This window comes from Dicentrarchus labrax, unplaced genomic scaffold (assembly GCF_905237075.1).
Source record: "Dicentrarchus labrax unplaced genomic scaffold, dlabrax2021, whole genome shotgun sequence".
NCBI lineage: Eukaryota > Metazoa > Chordata > Actinopteri > Moronidae > Dicentrarchus > Dicentrarchus labrax.
In genome coordinates, this window is record NW_026136707.1 from 2,600,010 (window position 1) to 2,616,000 (window position 15,991).

Below are 15,991 nucleotides of genomic sequence, written 5' to 3' on the forward strand. Positions count from 1 at the left end.
GTCTCCACTGTTGACATTCTGGGTTTGTGATTCCCAACATGTGGTCTGGGGGCCCTGCAGGAGTCCACGAGAGGGCTACTAGTAAAGTAAATTTCACTTGTTATTTCCCTTCGTAATACTTCAGCAATAAGAGCAAATAATTACAATTTCCTTGTAATTTCCCACTGTCATCACCCCAGTACAGACAGTATGAAGTCATAAAAATCTCCCATATTATTCCTCTTTAACCACACACTCTCTTCGGGGTCTTTGACATGAAAAAAAAAAAAAAAGAAACCCTCTGACAGCTCCAGGTTTTTTAATTGGCTGCTCGGTATCAGAGCTGCTGGGACAGTGGGAGTGTGACGTGGAAGCAGAGGCAGTGATTGGAGGGCAGACTGGAATTATAAGGGGAGGGTGAATCGGACTGAAGCTTCCCAAAGAGCAGCCGGCCTCAGATCTGGCACCGCAGGACGCGCACAAGTCAGTGGAGTCAGTCCCCTCCTGCTTCCTTCAACATGCATCCAACAAGACTCACAACTCGGCAGTGACAAGTGTTTTCCAAAAGTGGCGAGTGTTTATCCGTGTGAGCGAGCAGATTGTGCGCAAAAGAAAAAGAGTGAAATCGAGGAGCAAAGCTGTGCGTATTTTTCCTGCGCTTTTTTTCTTTCCTCCGCTGGGAGCCAACAAAAAAAAAAACAGGCGGAGTTGAGCCTTTCTGGAGGATTTTTTTCTTTTCTTTATTCGTTTAAAGGGGGAATATTTTGTTCCAAGTCTTTTTCACCGACATGGAGTACACGTCATCCCCGAAACCGCAGCTCTCATCCCGGGCAAACGCTTTCTCCATAGCCGCCCTGATGTCCAGCGGAAAGCCCAATAAGGACAAAGAGACGGAGGAGAACACCATCAAGCCTCTCGGTAAGGATGGAAGAGGTTCGGGTCGAGACATTAAATAGAAAAACTTAATTCGAGTTTAATTCTGGGGGGAACTGGTGCGTAAGATTGCAGCTGTTAAAGTTGTTTTACGCATAAATCCTGAGAGTTAAAGAAAGGTTTCAGGGAGGTGCAGCATGCAATGTGAGGAGGCTGCAGCAGAGAGGAAAACAGATACCACTTGAGAAAACAGCAAAAGGCAAATAAATGAAGTGTCTGATAACAGTCTGGGCTTTAGACTATTTTCAAATAAATAAATAAGTAAAAAAAGGTGATTGGAAAAGCCGGTAACATCCCTATAAGTTCACAAATATATTTAAAAATAGCCCCTTTTATTTATGCGACAGGTACCAGAGTATGGTAGTTTAAAATTGAGTCATAAAAATTTAACTATTACTATTGTTATATTAGTTTTTTTTTTTCTGAAGGGATGTTAGTTTTACAAAGTAGGTCATCTCAATAAATATCCATCATCTAATAAAATAAATACTTGACCTCACTGGGTTTTGGAGCAGAGCTCTACAAACAGACAATATCAATATGAATGTTATTAAATTTCATTTTCTCTACAAGGAATTTATTTTGGGGCATTTGAAGCTTTTATTTTGCAAAAAGAAATCCTCCCAACATGGGTTAACCTGCGCCAACTTTAACTGGGATCTTTTTTTAAATAATAATAAAAATAAAACACTTGCAGAGCCTCAGTTTTTTTTTTTTAACTTATTTTTATATTTTGAGTTTCTTTCCCCTTAACGACAAACACGTTTTAGAGCTTTAAATACCAAAATGTCTAATAAAGAGCTGAATGTTATTCCCCTTGTTATTTCCCATTGTCCTGCAGACTCACATGGAACAGTATCATCTATAATAATAATAATAATAATAATAATAATAATAAGACAAATATTTTTTGTTTTTATCAGATTGTAACTGTATTTATCTTCTTGTATTCCTCGATGTTGCTGCTGTCACAGAAAATAAAATGAAATCATCCTCACATTTCTGTTTTATCTCTCTTTCTCTCATATATCCATAAAAAATAAAAAATAAAGAACAATTTGTGGAAAAGTCCTCGTGCAACCAGCAGTCTCTCGCGGACCTGTCCTCCCTGGACGGGCACGGGGACTTCAGCGGGAGCGCGCCCGCGGTGTGCACGGAGCCGCTCATCCCCACCAATCCCGGCATCCCTAGCGAGGAGATGGCGAAGATCTCGTGCAGCCTGGAGACCAAAGAGCTGTGGGACAAGTTTCACGAGCTCGGCACCGAGATGATCATCACCAAGTCTGGAAGGTAAACGGCCGACAAATGTCCCATTAAAGGCGACTTAACAACAACAACAACAATAATAACACACTTAATAAACATAGCATTAAACTGTACATAGATAAAGGAGATAACAACAAGGATCTACAAGGTCATTTACTGTTACTATAAGAGCACAAAACAAGGACAGCATGGATAGTCCTGTTGGGGTGTTCAGGGTCTAAAATATCTAAAATAAGAATAAAGCTCATCTGCAGCTCTTGGTGGGTTTTCCTCAGACTGAGCAGAGATCCAGACACTCACCTGCAGACTCACCTGACCTAATAAAAGAGCATATATACGGCCACACAGACCGGCATTTAGTTCAGTTATCTAAAGAAATGGATATTTAATTATATTCTGAAAAACAACTGAGCCAAATAAATAGTCTAAATAAACATGTAGTATTTGTAACTAAATCTGTGTAATTAAATAAATATAGTTCTGCACAATGTGGCCTCTAAAGCTGGACTTTACCACAGAGCACAGCGAGGATTGAGCAGCCTGGAGGGTCTAAAATAAATACACTTTATACCCATTTAATTGGCTCATTTTAGCAGCATATTTTTAGATTGAATAATAATAATAATAATAATAATAATAATAATAATAATAATTTCAAAGACAGTAAAATTAAATTATTCCGGCCAGAATTGTATTTCCTGCGAGGCTTTGAAATAACATTTAGGAAATGAAAATACAAATAATTTAATAACTGAAAAAGTGAGAGCTTTAAAAGAAAAGAGAGAGAGAAAGTCTTTCCTGTTGGTGTGATGATTGAAGAGGAGAGATGTGAGCTGGAGCCGACATGACCTCAGTATTTATAAAAATTCTGGCTCCAACTCTGCATGAAAGTGCATCACTATATTTTTAAATACTGAAATTTGTATAGGCCTTTTCTAGTTAAGATTGTGTTGTCAGGTATACACAAATATATTTGTGTACATGGGGTATGCATATAGCCTTAGTAATAATGATTTGATCTGATTCTTCCATTAAATATTCACAAAGTCTGGAATGTAAACGGTCGACTGTCTTTATTTGATTTGATTTATTATTTGTTGTGATGTGCAGTCTCATACAACATTACTAACAATAATATCACCTCTCACCTCTCCATCAGGAGGATGTTCCCCACCATCCGGGTCTCTTTCTCCGGGGTGGACCAGGACTCTAAGTACATCGTGTTGATGGACATCGTCCCGGTGGATAATAAGCGGTACCGGTACGCCTACCACCGCTCCTCCTGGCTGGTGGCCGGAAAGGCCGACCCTCCTCTGCCCGCCAGGTACAGAGACCCACCCTGCACAGCTCTCAGAGTCCACCTGAACTGAGTCCTCAATGAGAGACCACCATAAAGACATATTCACTGTAATAGGAAGCAAAGAACATGCAGAAAAAATAAGAAATATTTCCAAAACCTTAAAATTCATTAAAGCAAACATTATATATTTATTTATTTAACCATGAAGCTTTAAGTTTAAAGTTCCTCTGTGTTTCCAGTGAGGTTCGTCTTATTTCACTGGAAGGATCGAAGATGTTTATTTACGTTACCTGACCATTCATCGGCTGCATTACTGTAGGATAGGAAATGTGCGATATTTAGGATTTTTCTCCCTTAGCCTATAAAAAAAAAAGAAATAAAACGTTATCAGCAACTCGTGGAGAAAAACTGGAGCCCAAAGAGCTGCGCGAGGCCCCCGCCGTGTGACTGAGACGGATGAAATAATTCAATCTTTAGCAGGAAGCATCTGGGAACATTCATACTGATGCTGATTAATGTTATGGAGATGTCAGTGCGAGCAGTAGACCAGCGTCAGTCCCCATATGCCACCCATCCAGGCCTGGACTTTTTTTTTTAAAGAACTATTTATGGGAAGTTTACATTCTACAATTAAAAGGTCAGGCCTTTATGTGCTGATTCCTGTACTTTTAGACGTAATACACTCAAATCTGAATCACTTTTAGTCTAATAAAATATGGAAATAAATAAAGGAAACCTGGCTTCATGCTGGGTTATAGGCTATAGGCTATATTAGGGGCTCATCACCCCAGTAGCCTATTTAGAAAATCCTGGTTAAGTCTTCTTGCATCAACAACATAAGCTTTAAATATGCTTAAATAAATTAAAATAAAAAAATGGAGGAATGATCGAAGGGTAAATATGTAGATGAAATCTTGTTTGGTAAAATGTTCAATACACGGACTGACAAAGATTTGAATTAATTTAGGCAATTCATGTAATTTGTTGGTCAGAAAATTGTTTCCTTTCAAATAAATGTATTTTATTATTTTCTTATTCTTTTTTTTGTTTCTTGTCGCAATATCGAAAACACGCTTTATAAAAAAAAAAAACAACAACCTTAAAACCGTCTAACAAACCCGTATTACTCACCGTTCTTTCACGGGGAGATAGAACGCGGTTGCTAAGCGACCTGGAACTTTCCAGTTCACAGCTGTGCGCCGATTGGGCATCGAACGTTCCGTTTCGAACGCCTCCCAGCCAATCAGAGCCGAGGATGTGATCCGCCGCTCTTCTTCTTCTTCTTCCTACTGCAGGTTGTACGTCCACCCGGACTCACCGTTCACCGGAGAGCAGCTCATGAAGCAGATGGTTTCCTTCGAGAAAGTCAAACTGACGAACAACGAACTGGACCAACACGGACATGTGAGAACTTGTTACTTTATTACTCTTTTTATTTTTTTTGTATACACGTCTCGTATTAACCCACGTTATCGGTAATGTTTATTTAAAATGTTTAGGCTTTAAAAAAGGGTAAAAAAATCTTCCGGTATATTAGAAAGGCAGTTAGCTTTGGCCTGCTAACATTTTTAAATTGCCTAAGCTATAAAACTGAATCTAAAACGACTAGCCAGTTTTAAATGTGTGTCTTCTGGTCAAAGTTTTTAAGGCTAAGTCTGCATATCGACCTAATTGCATGTAAAAACATTAAAAAAGATGATTCTACAAGTTAAAACGTTATAAAAAAAAAAAAAAAACGAACTTTGAAGGCCAGTGTGACATTAAAATTACTGGCCTGACAAGAGCAAATTGCTCCTTTAATCCTCCTTTCACTGAAGGCTTCAGGCAAGCACCACAGGAAGAGAAAAACATTTCACAACCGACAAAAACATTTAACCTTCATCCAAAAAAAAGCCAACAGTAAGACACAGCCTGGGAAACAAGGTAATTATTATCTGTGTGTGTGTGTGTGTCACACCTATTTTACTTAAATAGCTTCTTGTCACTGTTTACATGCAAGTAACCACAACAAATAATACAATAAGAGCACATAGAACCAAAGTGACATAGATCTCTTTTATTTAGGCTATTTCACTTTTATTACGTACATTTATTTGTATTGATTCCTACAGTGAATATACAGTAATGCAGCTGGTTTTATATATGGTTTTAAAAATGCTGCTTTAAGAAGAAAGAATGTACCCAAAAAGAGATGATTGAGGTTCAAGATTTTAAAAAGCAAGATAGCTTTTTCCTCACTAAATGAATGTTGGAAAATAAAACTCCTTAATAATTATTTTTTTAATCAAAATGCAGAAATAATATTCCCGATTATTTTATGATCAGACAGCATCAAAAATAAACAAAATGAAAATAAACACCCAAAAATATCTTTAAAATGTAACCATATGTACCATTCAGAAAAACAAGCATATGTGTGGATAAATTAGTTGATAACAATAAAGTAACATAATAATAAAATCTGTATTACTCTTTTTTTTTAACAGTATTTTACTACAAATTAAATAATCTGTCCCACCAGCACAAGTGAAAGTAATATGCATGGTGCATCCTTGCAGCTGAATGTAATTTAGCTCATTGACCTAGAAAGCCTGGTATCCTTTGCACCTGTCCTATCAGGTTAAAACACTCTGCAGCCGAGTCCGTGGGTCGAGAAAGATGAATATAAAGTGTTTCCTGGGCTGCAGCCAGACAGGAACGCTTGTGGGGGAAAACTCTCACCTGGAGCTGCTGCAGTGTTAACAACTTTATCTGTTCACACTTGTCTCTCTCTCTCTCTCTATTCACCCCATTCCTCCCTCTGTCTTTCTATTCTTCTGTTGCTTTGTTATTGGTCTCCCTTTCATTTTACTAGCTAATTCCCCCCCCCCATCCTTTTTGCTTTCCCTGTCTTTGTTGTTCTTACCCTCCCTTTTCGCCCGGACCAGTACGTCAGTTGTGTCGGATATTTGTTTGGATATTTTAATTTCAAAATATATGCAAAGCTGCACGAAGACAGTGGCGATGAAGAAACAATGCAACAAGTGCCCAGTGTAAAGGGTCTTTAATTTACCATTCCACAAAAGTCTCTGCTGTTTATTTCAATATTTATTCTTATTTATTTTATTATTATACTTTGTTTATTTGCTTGTTTATTGACAACATTTTAATATATTAGTTAAATACAAGGAATAGAATGATGATGAAGGCCTGAAAACAACCTCAACAGAAGGTCCATTTAGTAACTATTATGGAGCTTTCGATCTTATGACACGATCTTCTTCAGGAGATAGAGCTTGTCCACTTGTTATGGAATTATAGATGTTCAAATTAGCATTATTTTGGGTCACTTTAAGGATTTGGTGTCCATTTTGGCTTAAAAACTAGAGCTGAAGTTTGAATTGTATGTAATAAATTAGGATATGGATTTTACTCTGGTTGTTTTTTTTAGTAAAGTAAAACTTTGATGAAAATAGTGCTTTTGTTGGGGACTCATTTTCAGCCGTGGATTAAAAGGTTCGTCACCTTTCCTACCCACTAGAGTTTGCAGGTGTGAAAATGATTCCAGCCCAGACCGGACCCTGATGTATTCCCGCCGGTTAGACTGCGTCATCAGTGTCAGTGATTGTGGCTCTGCTTGTCCTCTGCAGATCATCCTCAACTCCATGCACAAGTACCAGCCGCGGGTCCACATCATCAAGAAGAAGGACCACACCGCCTCGCTGCTCAACCTCAAGTCTGAAGAGTTCCGCACCTTCGTCTTCGTCGAGACCGTCTTCACGGCCGTCACGGCCTATCAGAACCAGCTGGTGAGTGATTGACGGCTGACGTGGGCCATATTATAGGCCTCTTGTCTCTTCTTCTTCTTTGGATTAACTGCCAAACTGTGCTGAAGTTTTAATTCTATAAACTGGCTACAAGCTCCATTTAGTAGACTTCTATTTTTCTTTCCTTTACTCCTCGTCCATGTCGGCTTAAAAGTTGATCATGTGGTACGATGGGAAAGCTCCAGAGCAGCTACATGAAATTCCATTTGATACTGAACAGCACAAAACACAAACAATGACACAATCAAATCACCATAAAACTCAATGACAAGCACCAGATCATTCATATTCCACTCTAAAACTGGTTCAACTTTACAATGATGGAGTTCCACATATTGATCACCTGAACAGAGAAAGACAGCTCTCCACATGAGGCCCTTTACAGTTCCTCGTGGACCTGTTGCCAAGCTAGAAACCCTGAGAGATTCCTTAGGATTTACGGATGAGGTTATTAACCCAGATTTAGTAAAAACGATCAAAATGTAACATTTAATTTTCTTGTTGCATTGGTGGGAGTCTTTGGTTGTTGCAGAAGCAGCTTGTGATTACACAATAACTTAAATTTGCAAAGATCATGGAATACATTTAAGAAAGAAATGGTGAGTCTAAATCTTACTTCACCAACTGTGCTCACAATTTTACAGCCCCTGCAAACTAACATCAAATATTCATGACTGACTAAAGTTAAAGGCGTAATAACCAACAACAGCAATTAACAGTGTCAATAAATAGAGCAATAAGTTAATAAAAAGAGCATTCAGCTAAAGATCATATGTGGAGGAAGAAGCTCCACTCTGTAATAACGGTTGTTAGAAGTGAAAGTGAAAATACTCATTTGATGGTATTAAATGTACCAAAGCTATAAAAACAGATTAAACCAAAGAGGACACAACAGGGAACAAAATGAACTGGTCCTCATAATGTGTTCAGGTTGTTGGTTTAAAAAAAAGTCCTGTACAGAAGAGACGTCTTCTCTTCAACACCATTTGGAAGTTATTGTCCCAGTTAAACTTTCATTCTTATGAGTAATTTAAGCCCATAAATGTAATATTTTGGTCACTCAGAGCTTCACTCAGTGCACATCTGCCGGCCGTGCATGCTTCCTGTTGCAGTTGCTAACAAATGGACCGATGGAGTAATGGTTGTACATGAAAAGGAGAAACATTGACCCTGTTCTCTCTCCTGCTGCGTCTCCCAGATCACCAAACTGAAGATTGACAGCAACCCGTTCGCCAAAGGTTTCCGGGACTCGTCGCGGCTGACAGATATGGAGAGGTACAGGGGATTCTGGGTTCTGCACTGTTTGTTTATCGGTGATAAGATACACAGCGAGGGAGTGTGTGTGTGTGTGTGTGTGTGTGTGTGTGTGTGTGTTAGATATCCTACTATACAGTGTTTATTTATCGTGTGTTATCGTCTGTCTTCTTTTTATTTCCTTTTGTTGTGTTTCAATCGTTATATATCTTTATATTTTTCACCATGTTCTCCTTATTATTTGCTTCCTTCCTTCATTTTATTTCTTCATCTTTCCATCTTCTCTTCTAACCTTGTTCTTTTTCTATCGTTCAGTCCTTCCTTCCTTGTGACTCCCTTTTTCATGTTGTTTCTTTCTCTGCTTATTTACATCTTTTCCAATTTGCCTTTTCTTCTTTCTTTCATTTTAGCTGTTTACTCTTCGTACTTCATTTGCTTTCTTGTCTTTCTTGTCTTGCTCTCTCTCTGTCTCTCTCTTTCTCTTTTACCCTGTTCCTTCACTTTCCTTTTTTTTTTTTTTACCTTGTACTTTCATTCTTATTTTTTTGTCTTCTTTCTATAGTTTTATTCATCCTTTTCTGTTTATGTCTTGGTTGTTCTTTCTGTCTTTCCTTTACAGTGTGACTATCTCCTGTCTTGTCTTGTCTTTTCTTTTTTCTTTATTTTGTACCTTGTCTCATTTTGTTTTCTTCTTGTCTTTTCTTCTGTATTCAGTTACTTTTTCATCCTTTCCCTCTTATCTTTCTTGTCTATTTAGTCTTTCCTTGTATTTTCACTTGTCCTTCTGTTTTTCCTTAACCTTTCCTCCTTCTCCTCCCCTCTGTTCCCTTCCTTGTTTTTATCTTTCAGTCGGTCATCATCATCATTTTTATTTCTCTCGCCCTTTACCCTCTTATTTTTCTCATCTTCTCTTTTTTCCTTCCATTTGTTTTTTCCTTTCTAGTCTTTCTTACACACACACACACACACACACACACACACACACACTTACAGTTACAAATCCACATCCAAAGGATTTTAACGGACGCTGCCAAAACACACACTTCTCGTAATTCCTGATTCCGGCACTACGGCCAAAATCAGCTGACAAAATCAAACCATCTGCCCATTTCCCTCAATCAAACATCCCAAACCAGAGACGGCCGAAACACAGCCAGACTCCCCCCCACGTCCACCCTCCTCCTCCTCTTCTTCTCTGTCTCTCTCTTTTTGAGGGCTGTGAATTAGACCTGATCAATTGATCTTCGGGGAGCTGCAGAAATCACATTAGTCTGGAGTCGGCCACTGCACTAAAACACACTGTAATTCAATTGGCTGCAGTGACTGATTGAAACCAGCATGCCCCGCCCTCCCCCTCGCCTTCCTCCTGCCCTGCCGTGCATTGTGGGAGTTTGCTGTGGCCTCTGTGCCGGAGGGGCTCGACGCTGATAAAAACACACACATTTGTACTCCTCTGCTGACAGATATTGCACTTTCCTAACCTAATTGGGGGGGCGAAGGCTGCAGAGGGGGGGCTGCTAATGTGGACGCATGGCTCTCATGATACAGACCACTTGCTTGTCCGCCTGTCCACCCACACACACACACACACAGACACACACACACACTCACTACCTCCCCCAACAATTTGTGTCACTGTGTTTGAGAAGTGCTATCTGACAAGACTCAAATGAGCTAATGCACTGTGTGGGATAGAAAACACACACACACACACACACACACACACACACGCCAAAACCTACATGCACAGTCTACACAAACATGAAGGAAACTACACACAGAGTGGACACACACATTTTGAGAAATGTAAATAAAAATACTAAATGAATACAAGGAAATATGCAAACAACAGAATGAAATACAGGTGTTATTCTCAGTTCTGTAATCCATCAAAAAGGATTGAAGTGTCGACTTATTAGAGGTGTGGAATTATGGGACCTCAAGCCGCTGTAATGTGTGTGTAGAAAATGTTTTTAAAGATGGAAAGAAGTGTTTTTATTTGTTTAAATCTGATCTGGGACATAGAGATATTTTGTTTTATCTGTGTTACGTTGTTACATTGTTGCTGCCTATCTTTACCAGGACACTGTGGAAAAATACATTCTTAATCATAAAGGAGGCTTTTAATGTAAAAGTAAATAAAAGTCACAGAATTTGAATTAGATCTCAACACTACAAGAAAATGCTAAATTTTAGTTAGTTTTGGTTGAAATATTCTGATATACAAGATTAAGAAAAGTTAAATGTGCGTAAAGTTACATCAGATGATGAGAATTATATTAATTCTTGATAAATGTTTTTTTCATATTCCAAGATTTATTTAGCCATTACCAGTGTGTTCAGTGTCATAAATCTCTAAAGTGGAAACAAAGAGATTTATTTTGGGGCTCTCTCTTCGGCTTTTGCTGCAGGGAAAGTGTTGAGAATCTGATCCACAAGCACTCATACGCCCGGTCGCCGATCCGAACCTACGCTGGCGACGAGGAGAACCTGAGCGAGGACGGACACTCGGCCCACAGAGGTGAGCGGCTGTCACACCCACAATGCATCACACCAGCACAGATACAGGCGATGAGAGGGGTCCTAGAAAAAGAACAAAATAAAGATAAGACTGGTCTTATTCTGTATTTTCCTTACTGTCAACAAATCCCACGAAATGACCAAGAGCAACAATCTGTTTGTCCATCAGTCAATACTTTCTGACTTGCTGACAGTGTAGTTTCTAGCACCCCGCTCTCAAACCCAAGAAAATAGTGCATTTTTTGGAAACTATTTCAGCTGTGGATCAACACATTTGTTGCTTTGTTGAGTATTTCTGGCAACGGGACAGTGTGTGTGGGATGAACTTTAAATAAACTACAGTGTGTGTGTGTGTGTGTCTGTGTGTGTGTGTGTTTTTGGATGAAAATGGAGCTCTGAGGAAGAGGACGTTTGTTTTGGTCTTCTCATTGGATTTGTTGATAGCAAGAAAAATAAAGAATATTGACCGCTTTGCATCATCCTAATGTTCACGCCTACCCCGTTTCTCCTGCAGGCTCAGCGTTCACCGCCTCAGACAACCTGTCCCTGAGCTCCTGGGTGACTACCACTTCGGGTTTCTCGGGCTTCCAGCACCCACAGTCCCTGTCGGCCATGGGCACCGGCACCGCCTCCCTGCCCCACCCCATCCAGGGCTCCCTGCCCCCCTACAGCCGGCTGGGCATGCCGCTGACGCCCACCGCTCTGGCTGGAACCATGCAGGGCAGCGGGCCGTCCTTCCCTTCCTTCCATATGCCCCGCTACCACCACTACTTCCAGCAGGGGCCCTATGCCGCCATCCAGGGACTCCGCCACTCCTCCACGGTCATGACGCCCTTTGTATGACTCTGTCCTGGGGAGGAGACGGCCGATCCTCACTCTGATGCTCATCCCCAATCCAGTGCAACCAGTTATTCCTCCGCTCCGGCTCATCACTCCTCATCCTGTTGGTATCTGTCCCCCTGGTCTTTGTAAATAGTTCACCTGCAGTGAGTGAGGTGAAGAGGATGTGGCATACTGATCCAGAAATTCCAGAAAAGAAGGACTGTGGCACCTCTATTGGACCTGAGGACAAATCAGCAGGTCCTGTGGTCTCTATGAACACTTTAGTGACATTGTACAAACACTTACAACCTCAAAACAAACTATAAAACCTAATGCAAGACGATAAAAGGAGCATGTTTGGTCTTGGCCCTTGAAGAACAGAAAGTGGATCCTCAAATCCTCAACGTAAACTCATTTTAACAGTATGTAGAAGACCCTGTCTCCCTCTAAAGGCTTAACAGTCCGTACTGGCTACAGGGTCTCCACCGAGGCTTTAAAGATGGCCGGTTGCCGTGTGATCCTTCATCAGTGCAACCTTAAAACGATGACTCGTCTGATGCTACAGTAGGTTGGACACATCAGGATGGTGGAGCGGCCGTCTCAGCTTTCCTCTGTTTTCTAGACAGCCAGCCATATGTACAGTTCAAACTTCACGCTCTGTTGAAAATAATGTCAAAAACATGTTAAAATGCATTGTACAAAGATGAAAAAGCAACATTTACTCAAAAGGAAAATTCTCACTGTAGAGTGCAAAAAAAAAAAAAAAATCATAAGACGCATGCTGACCGCAGTAGACAGACACGCTGGGTAAACTTTATATGGAATACTATGGGACGAATAAGCTGACCTGCAGCACAGGTGAAGGCTTTATGCATACTGTAAAGGCCCGGTCACACCAGCATTTAAAGGTCCAGTGTGTAACATTTCAGAGACTCTGGTGGCAGAAACTGAATATAATATCCACATGTATGTTTTCAATAGTGTATAATCACCTGAATGTAGGAATCATTCTGTTTATGTTACCTTAGAATGAGCCGTTTCTATCAGTCACTTTCTACGTTGAACCGCCCCTATTGTTAAAGTAGCCCAGAAGGGACAAACCCTTCTGATTGCAATCTGCAATCACTCCACTGGATGCCACTAAATCCTGCACACTGGTCCTTTTTAAAACAGCAACTGTTTTTGCAGCGAAGTCAGTTCATTTATATGAAATCTGTGGCTTTGCTTGCAGGCGTGAAGGAAATCTGCTTAATGTAGGGTTACACTGGTGAACTTTGACATGCAGTTTCCCTCCACTGACCAATAGCAAACCACCTGACTTTTATTTAACGTTGTCCACTGGAGTGTAAACCGCTCCACAGAAGAGGAATGGATTGCAGACAGTAACGAGAACAGGAGCTGATAATACAAATAAACGTAGCGAACAAGCTATTTAACCGACAGTTAGCATGCTAGCGAGCTCAGAGAGCTTTTTGTCCTGCCAGTAGGGGGTGCCCTACCTCAGTACAAAGAAACTCTGAGGGTTATTGCGACTGACCTATTTTTGCAAAGTCGTGCAGATAAATTTCGCTGTGTCACTCTCTGGTGTGACCGAGCCTTAAGAAGGATTCAACCACAAAATGTGTTGAGTTCAAATCATCAGTTTTAGTCATATTTTTGATTGACCGTGTGAAACTGGCCGTAAATGTAGCCCTCATACATCTGTTCCCTCTGGTCTTCAACATATTTCACTGTGTAGAAACACTAAGTTGGTCTCCACGCTGTTGACTGCAGCCTTTTCGTTGAGTCGCTCTTTAGCAGGAGTTACCGAGCTGATTCATGGCTGCGTCAGTGCGTGTCGACAGGGCATCCACACCTGGGAATAATGACTCTGCGCCGTCTCATTTAAAACACGCGTGGAGGAAGAAGCTGGAAGCTGCTGGAGGCGACTCGGTAACGTTGCAGGTGCATAAAGATGGCAGCTCACTGGTGGAGCGGTCAGTAATTTATTTGAAAAATGATGAAGAAATACAAAGTAAGCAGGTGGTCCTACCTGGAGCGGCAAATAATGCTGTGGTTTTAGGATACGTTTGAAGATAAGTTCCACGGCAAAAACTCTCCATCTTATCAAGTAACTGTTGTTAATCACTGGACTGATCTATCGGACTTTATCAGCGTATTGCAGATATATAAGGATCATCTCTTCATTGTCTACCAGGCAGTTTGTTTTTCATCTGTAAAGTTACTGTGGGGTTGCAACAAACGTATTGATAACTCTATACTATATATAGTTTTGTCCCTAAAATGACACAACATTTTTAGAAATATTGATTAGAATTGAATATAATTTAATTTAGGAGCTGAACATGACAAATTTAAAATAGCTTGTGTCTTGCAACCATTAGTCCAAAAACCCTGAATATTCAGTTTACTATCAATTACCACAAAGAAATACAGTAAATCTTTACATTTGAAAAGCAAATGATTGAAACAATGAATCATTATACCTGCTGATTAGTTTTTGTTGACTGACCAGTGGATTCACTGGCTGATTGATTCTGTTCTGCAGTTCTGTCTTTCCTGATAGAGACAGTGATTTGTTGGATTATTACTGGAAACAGCTTCATATAATCTTCCCACAGACTTTTAAGGACACAGTAATTGACTCAATGGTCGTGATGGAGATGTTTTTGCTGTGAAGCCGTCACGTTTTATGCACAAACATTCCAGCTTCTTGCATCATGAAAGCAGCGTTTGGATGCATCAAAAGTAGAACGTTACGTTGATGTAGGTGTTTGTGACAGATGATGAAGACACCTTTTTTTTTTTTTCTAATGCGGCTCTGTGGAGGCAGAATATCAAATAAAGGTGAAACAGGAGCTGGTAACAAAAAACACTGTAAATGTCCCAGTTTGACTTTACAGCACGTGAAGCCTGTTGCAGTGAAATGTGGACATTAATGTTCTGTTCTGACCCCTTTTACATTATTCATGTGCAAGCAGTTCATTTCATCAGCTGTTCATTGAGGAAAGTCAAGGAATCTTGTACTCTGACCTTTTTTTCTTTGCTTTGGAAATCAGTTTTTGTCCTTTTACTGATGTGCAACCTGTTTGTTTGAAAAGTGTGCACAAATGAACTGAATGTTGATTTCAGCTTAAATGTAAAACACTTTTTTTCTTCTTCTGAACCATACGCACAGTCCCGACTTACCACTGAAAATAACCTTTCTAAAAAAAAAGTTTTCTTTTGTATGCCATCATATGACTATGACACCGGACGAGATTGTGTTTTGATGATTTTTAAGTGCAATATATTTATTTTGCTCTCTGGAAATAATGTGTAATGTACTATGCCGCATTTAAAAATAGTTATTTGTAAACCTTGAAAAAATATATATCACCACCCAAACTCTCTTTTGTTCACTGACTGACATCATGTACACGCTTCTCTCTCAATGAATCACAGATTGTCAAAAATAAATGAAATCATGAAATAATTTAAAAAACCACAACTGAAACATATTTATTAAGGTTGGTGTAGATTCAGTGAGCCTGTTTTATGATTCTGTTTAAAAGGTAAAACTGATTCTGCGACATTTTCTACCTCCATCTGAGTAATCCATCTATCTCTTTTTCACATGTAATAATTTATGAGGCTATTTCAATAATTGTGTGTATTAAAGTTTATGGGATAAAATATTAAATGTCAAAAGGCCAAAACAGAAATCCAAGAAGTTCAATGTCACACAGAAAAAACACAAACTGTATTCTCCCCTTTGTATAAAGCTTCATCATGAGTTTAACTGTCTTTGTGTCACAAACACATCCTACAGCTCCACCTAGTGGTCAGCTGCTTCTAATTGCACTCAGACATATAAGCTATTAGCCATCAGATGCACCATGAGACTGAATAACAACATCATACAGAAATATAGTAACAATAATGATGTGTTCTTACAGAGAAGCTTGCAGACAGTATATTTATACAGATTCTGCTCAACCTCAACCTCTCATTGTAATCATTGGTTTTTAATTTACTGTACATCTTTCAAGTTAATAAACATTTTAAAATCTACTTATTTATAACTGCAAAAATCAGTAAAAATGTATATATTTTAGTAGATATTTTACAG

General features: G+C 39.5%; 1 protein-coding gene across 2 annotated transcripts; it reads left to right on the plus strand.

The window, feature by feature from the left end:
* Positions 1-433: 433 nt before the first annotated feature.
* Positions 434-15,655, plus strand: tbx20 (T-box transcription factor 20). Of its 2 annotated transcripts, none has more exons than XM_051407454.1 (8): positions 434-897; positions 1,965-2,202; positions 3,338-3,502; positions 4,774-4,882; positions 7,108-7,266; positions 8,483-8,559; positions 10,950-11,059; positions 11,573-15,655. In XM_051407454.1, the coding sequence occupies exons 1-8, from the start codon at positions 768-770 to the stop codon at positions 11,899-11,901; spliced, it is 1,317 nt and encodes a 438-aa protein (XP_051263414.1). In that variant the 5' UTR covers positions 434-767; the 3' UTR covers positions 11,902-15,655. The 2 variants fall into 2 exon arrangements, with proteins under 2 accessions (XP_051263414.1, XP_051263413.1); XM_051407453.1 differs by having other exon boundaries at positions 8,483-8,558; positions 10,946-11,059.
* The last annotated feature ends 336 nt before the right edge of the window (positions 15,656-15,991 follow it).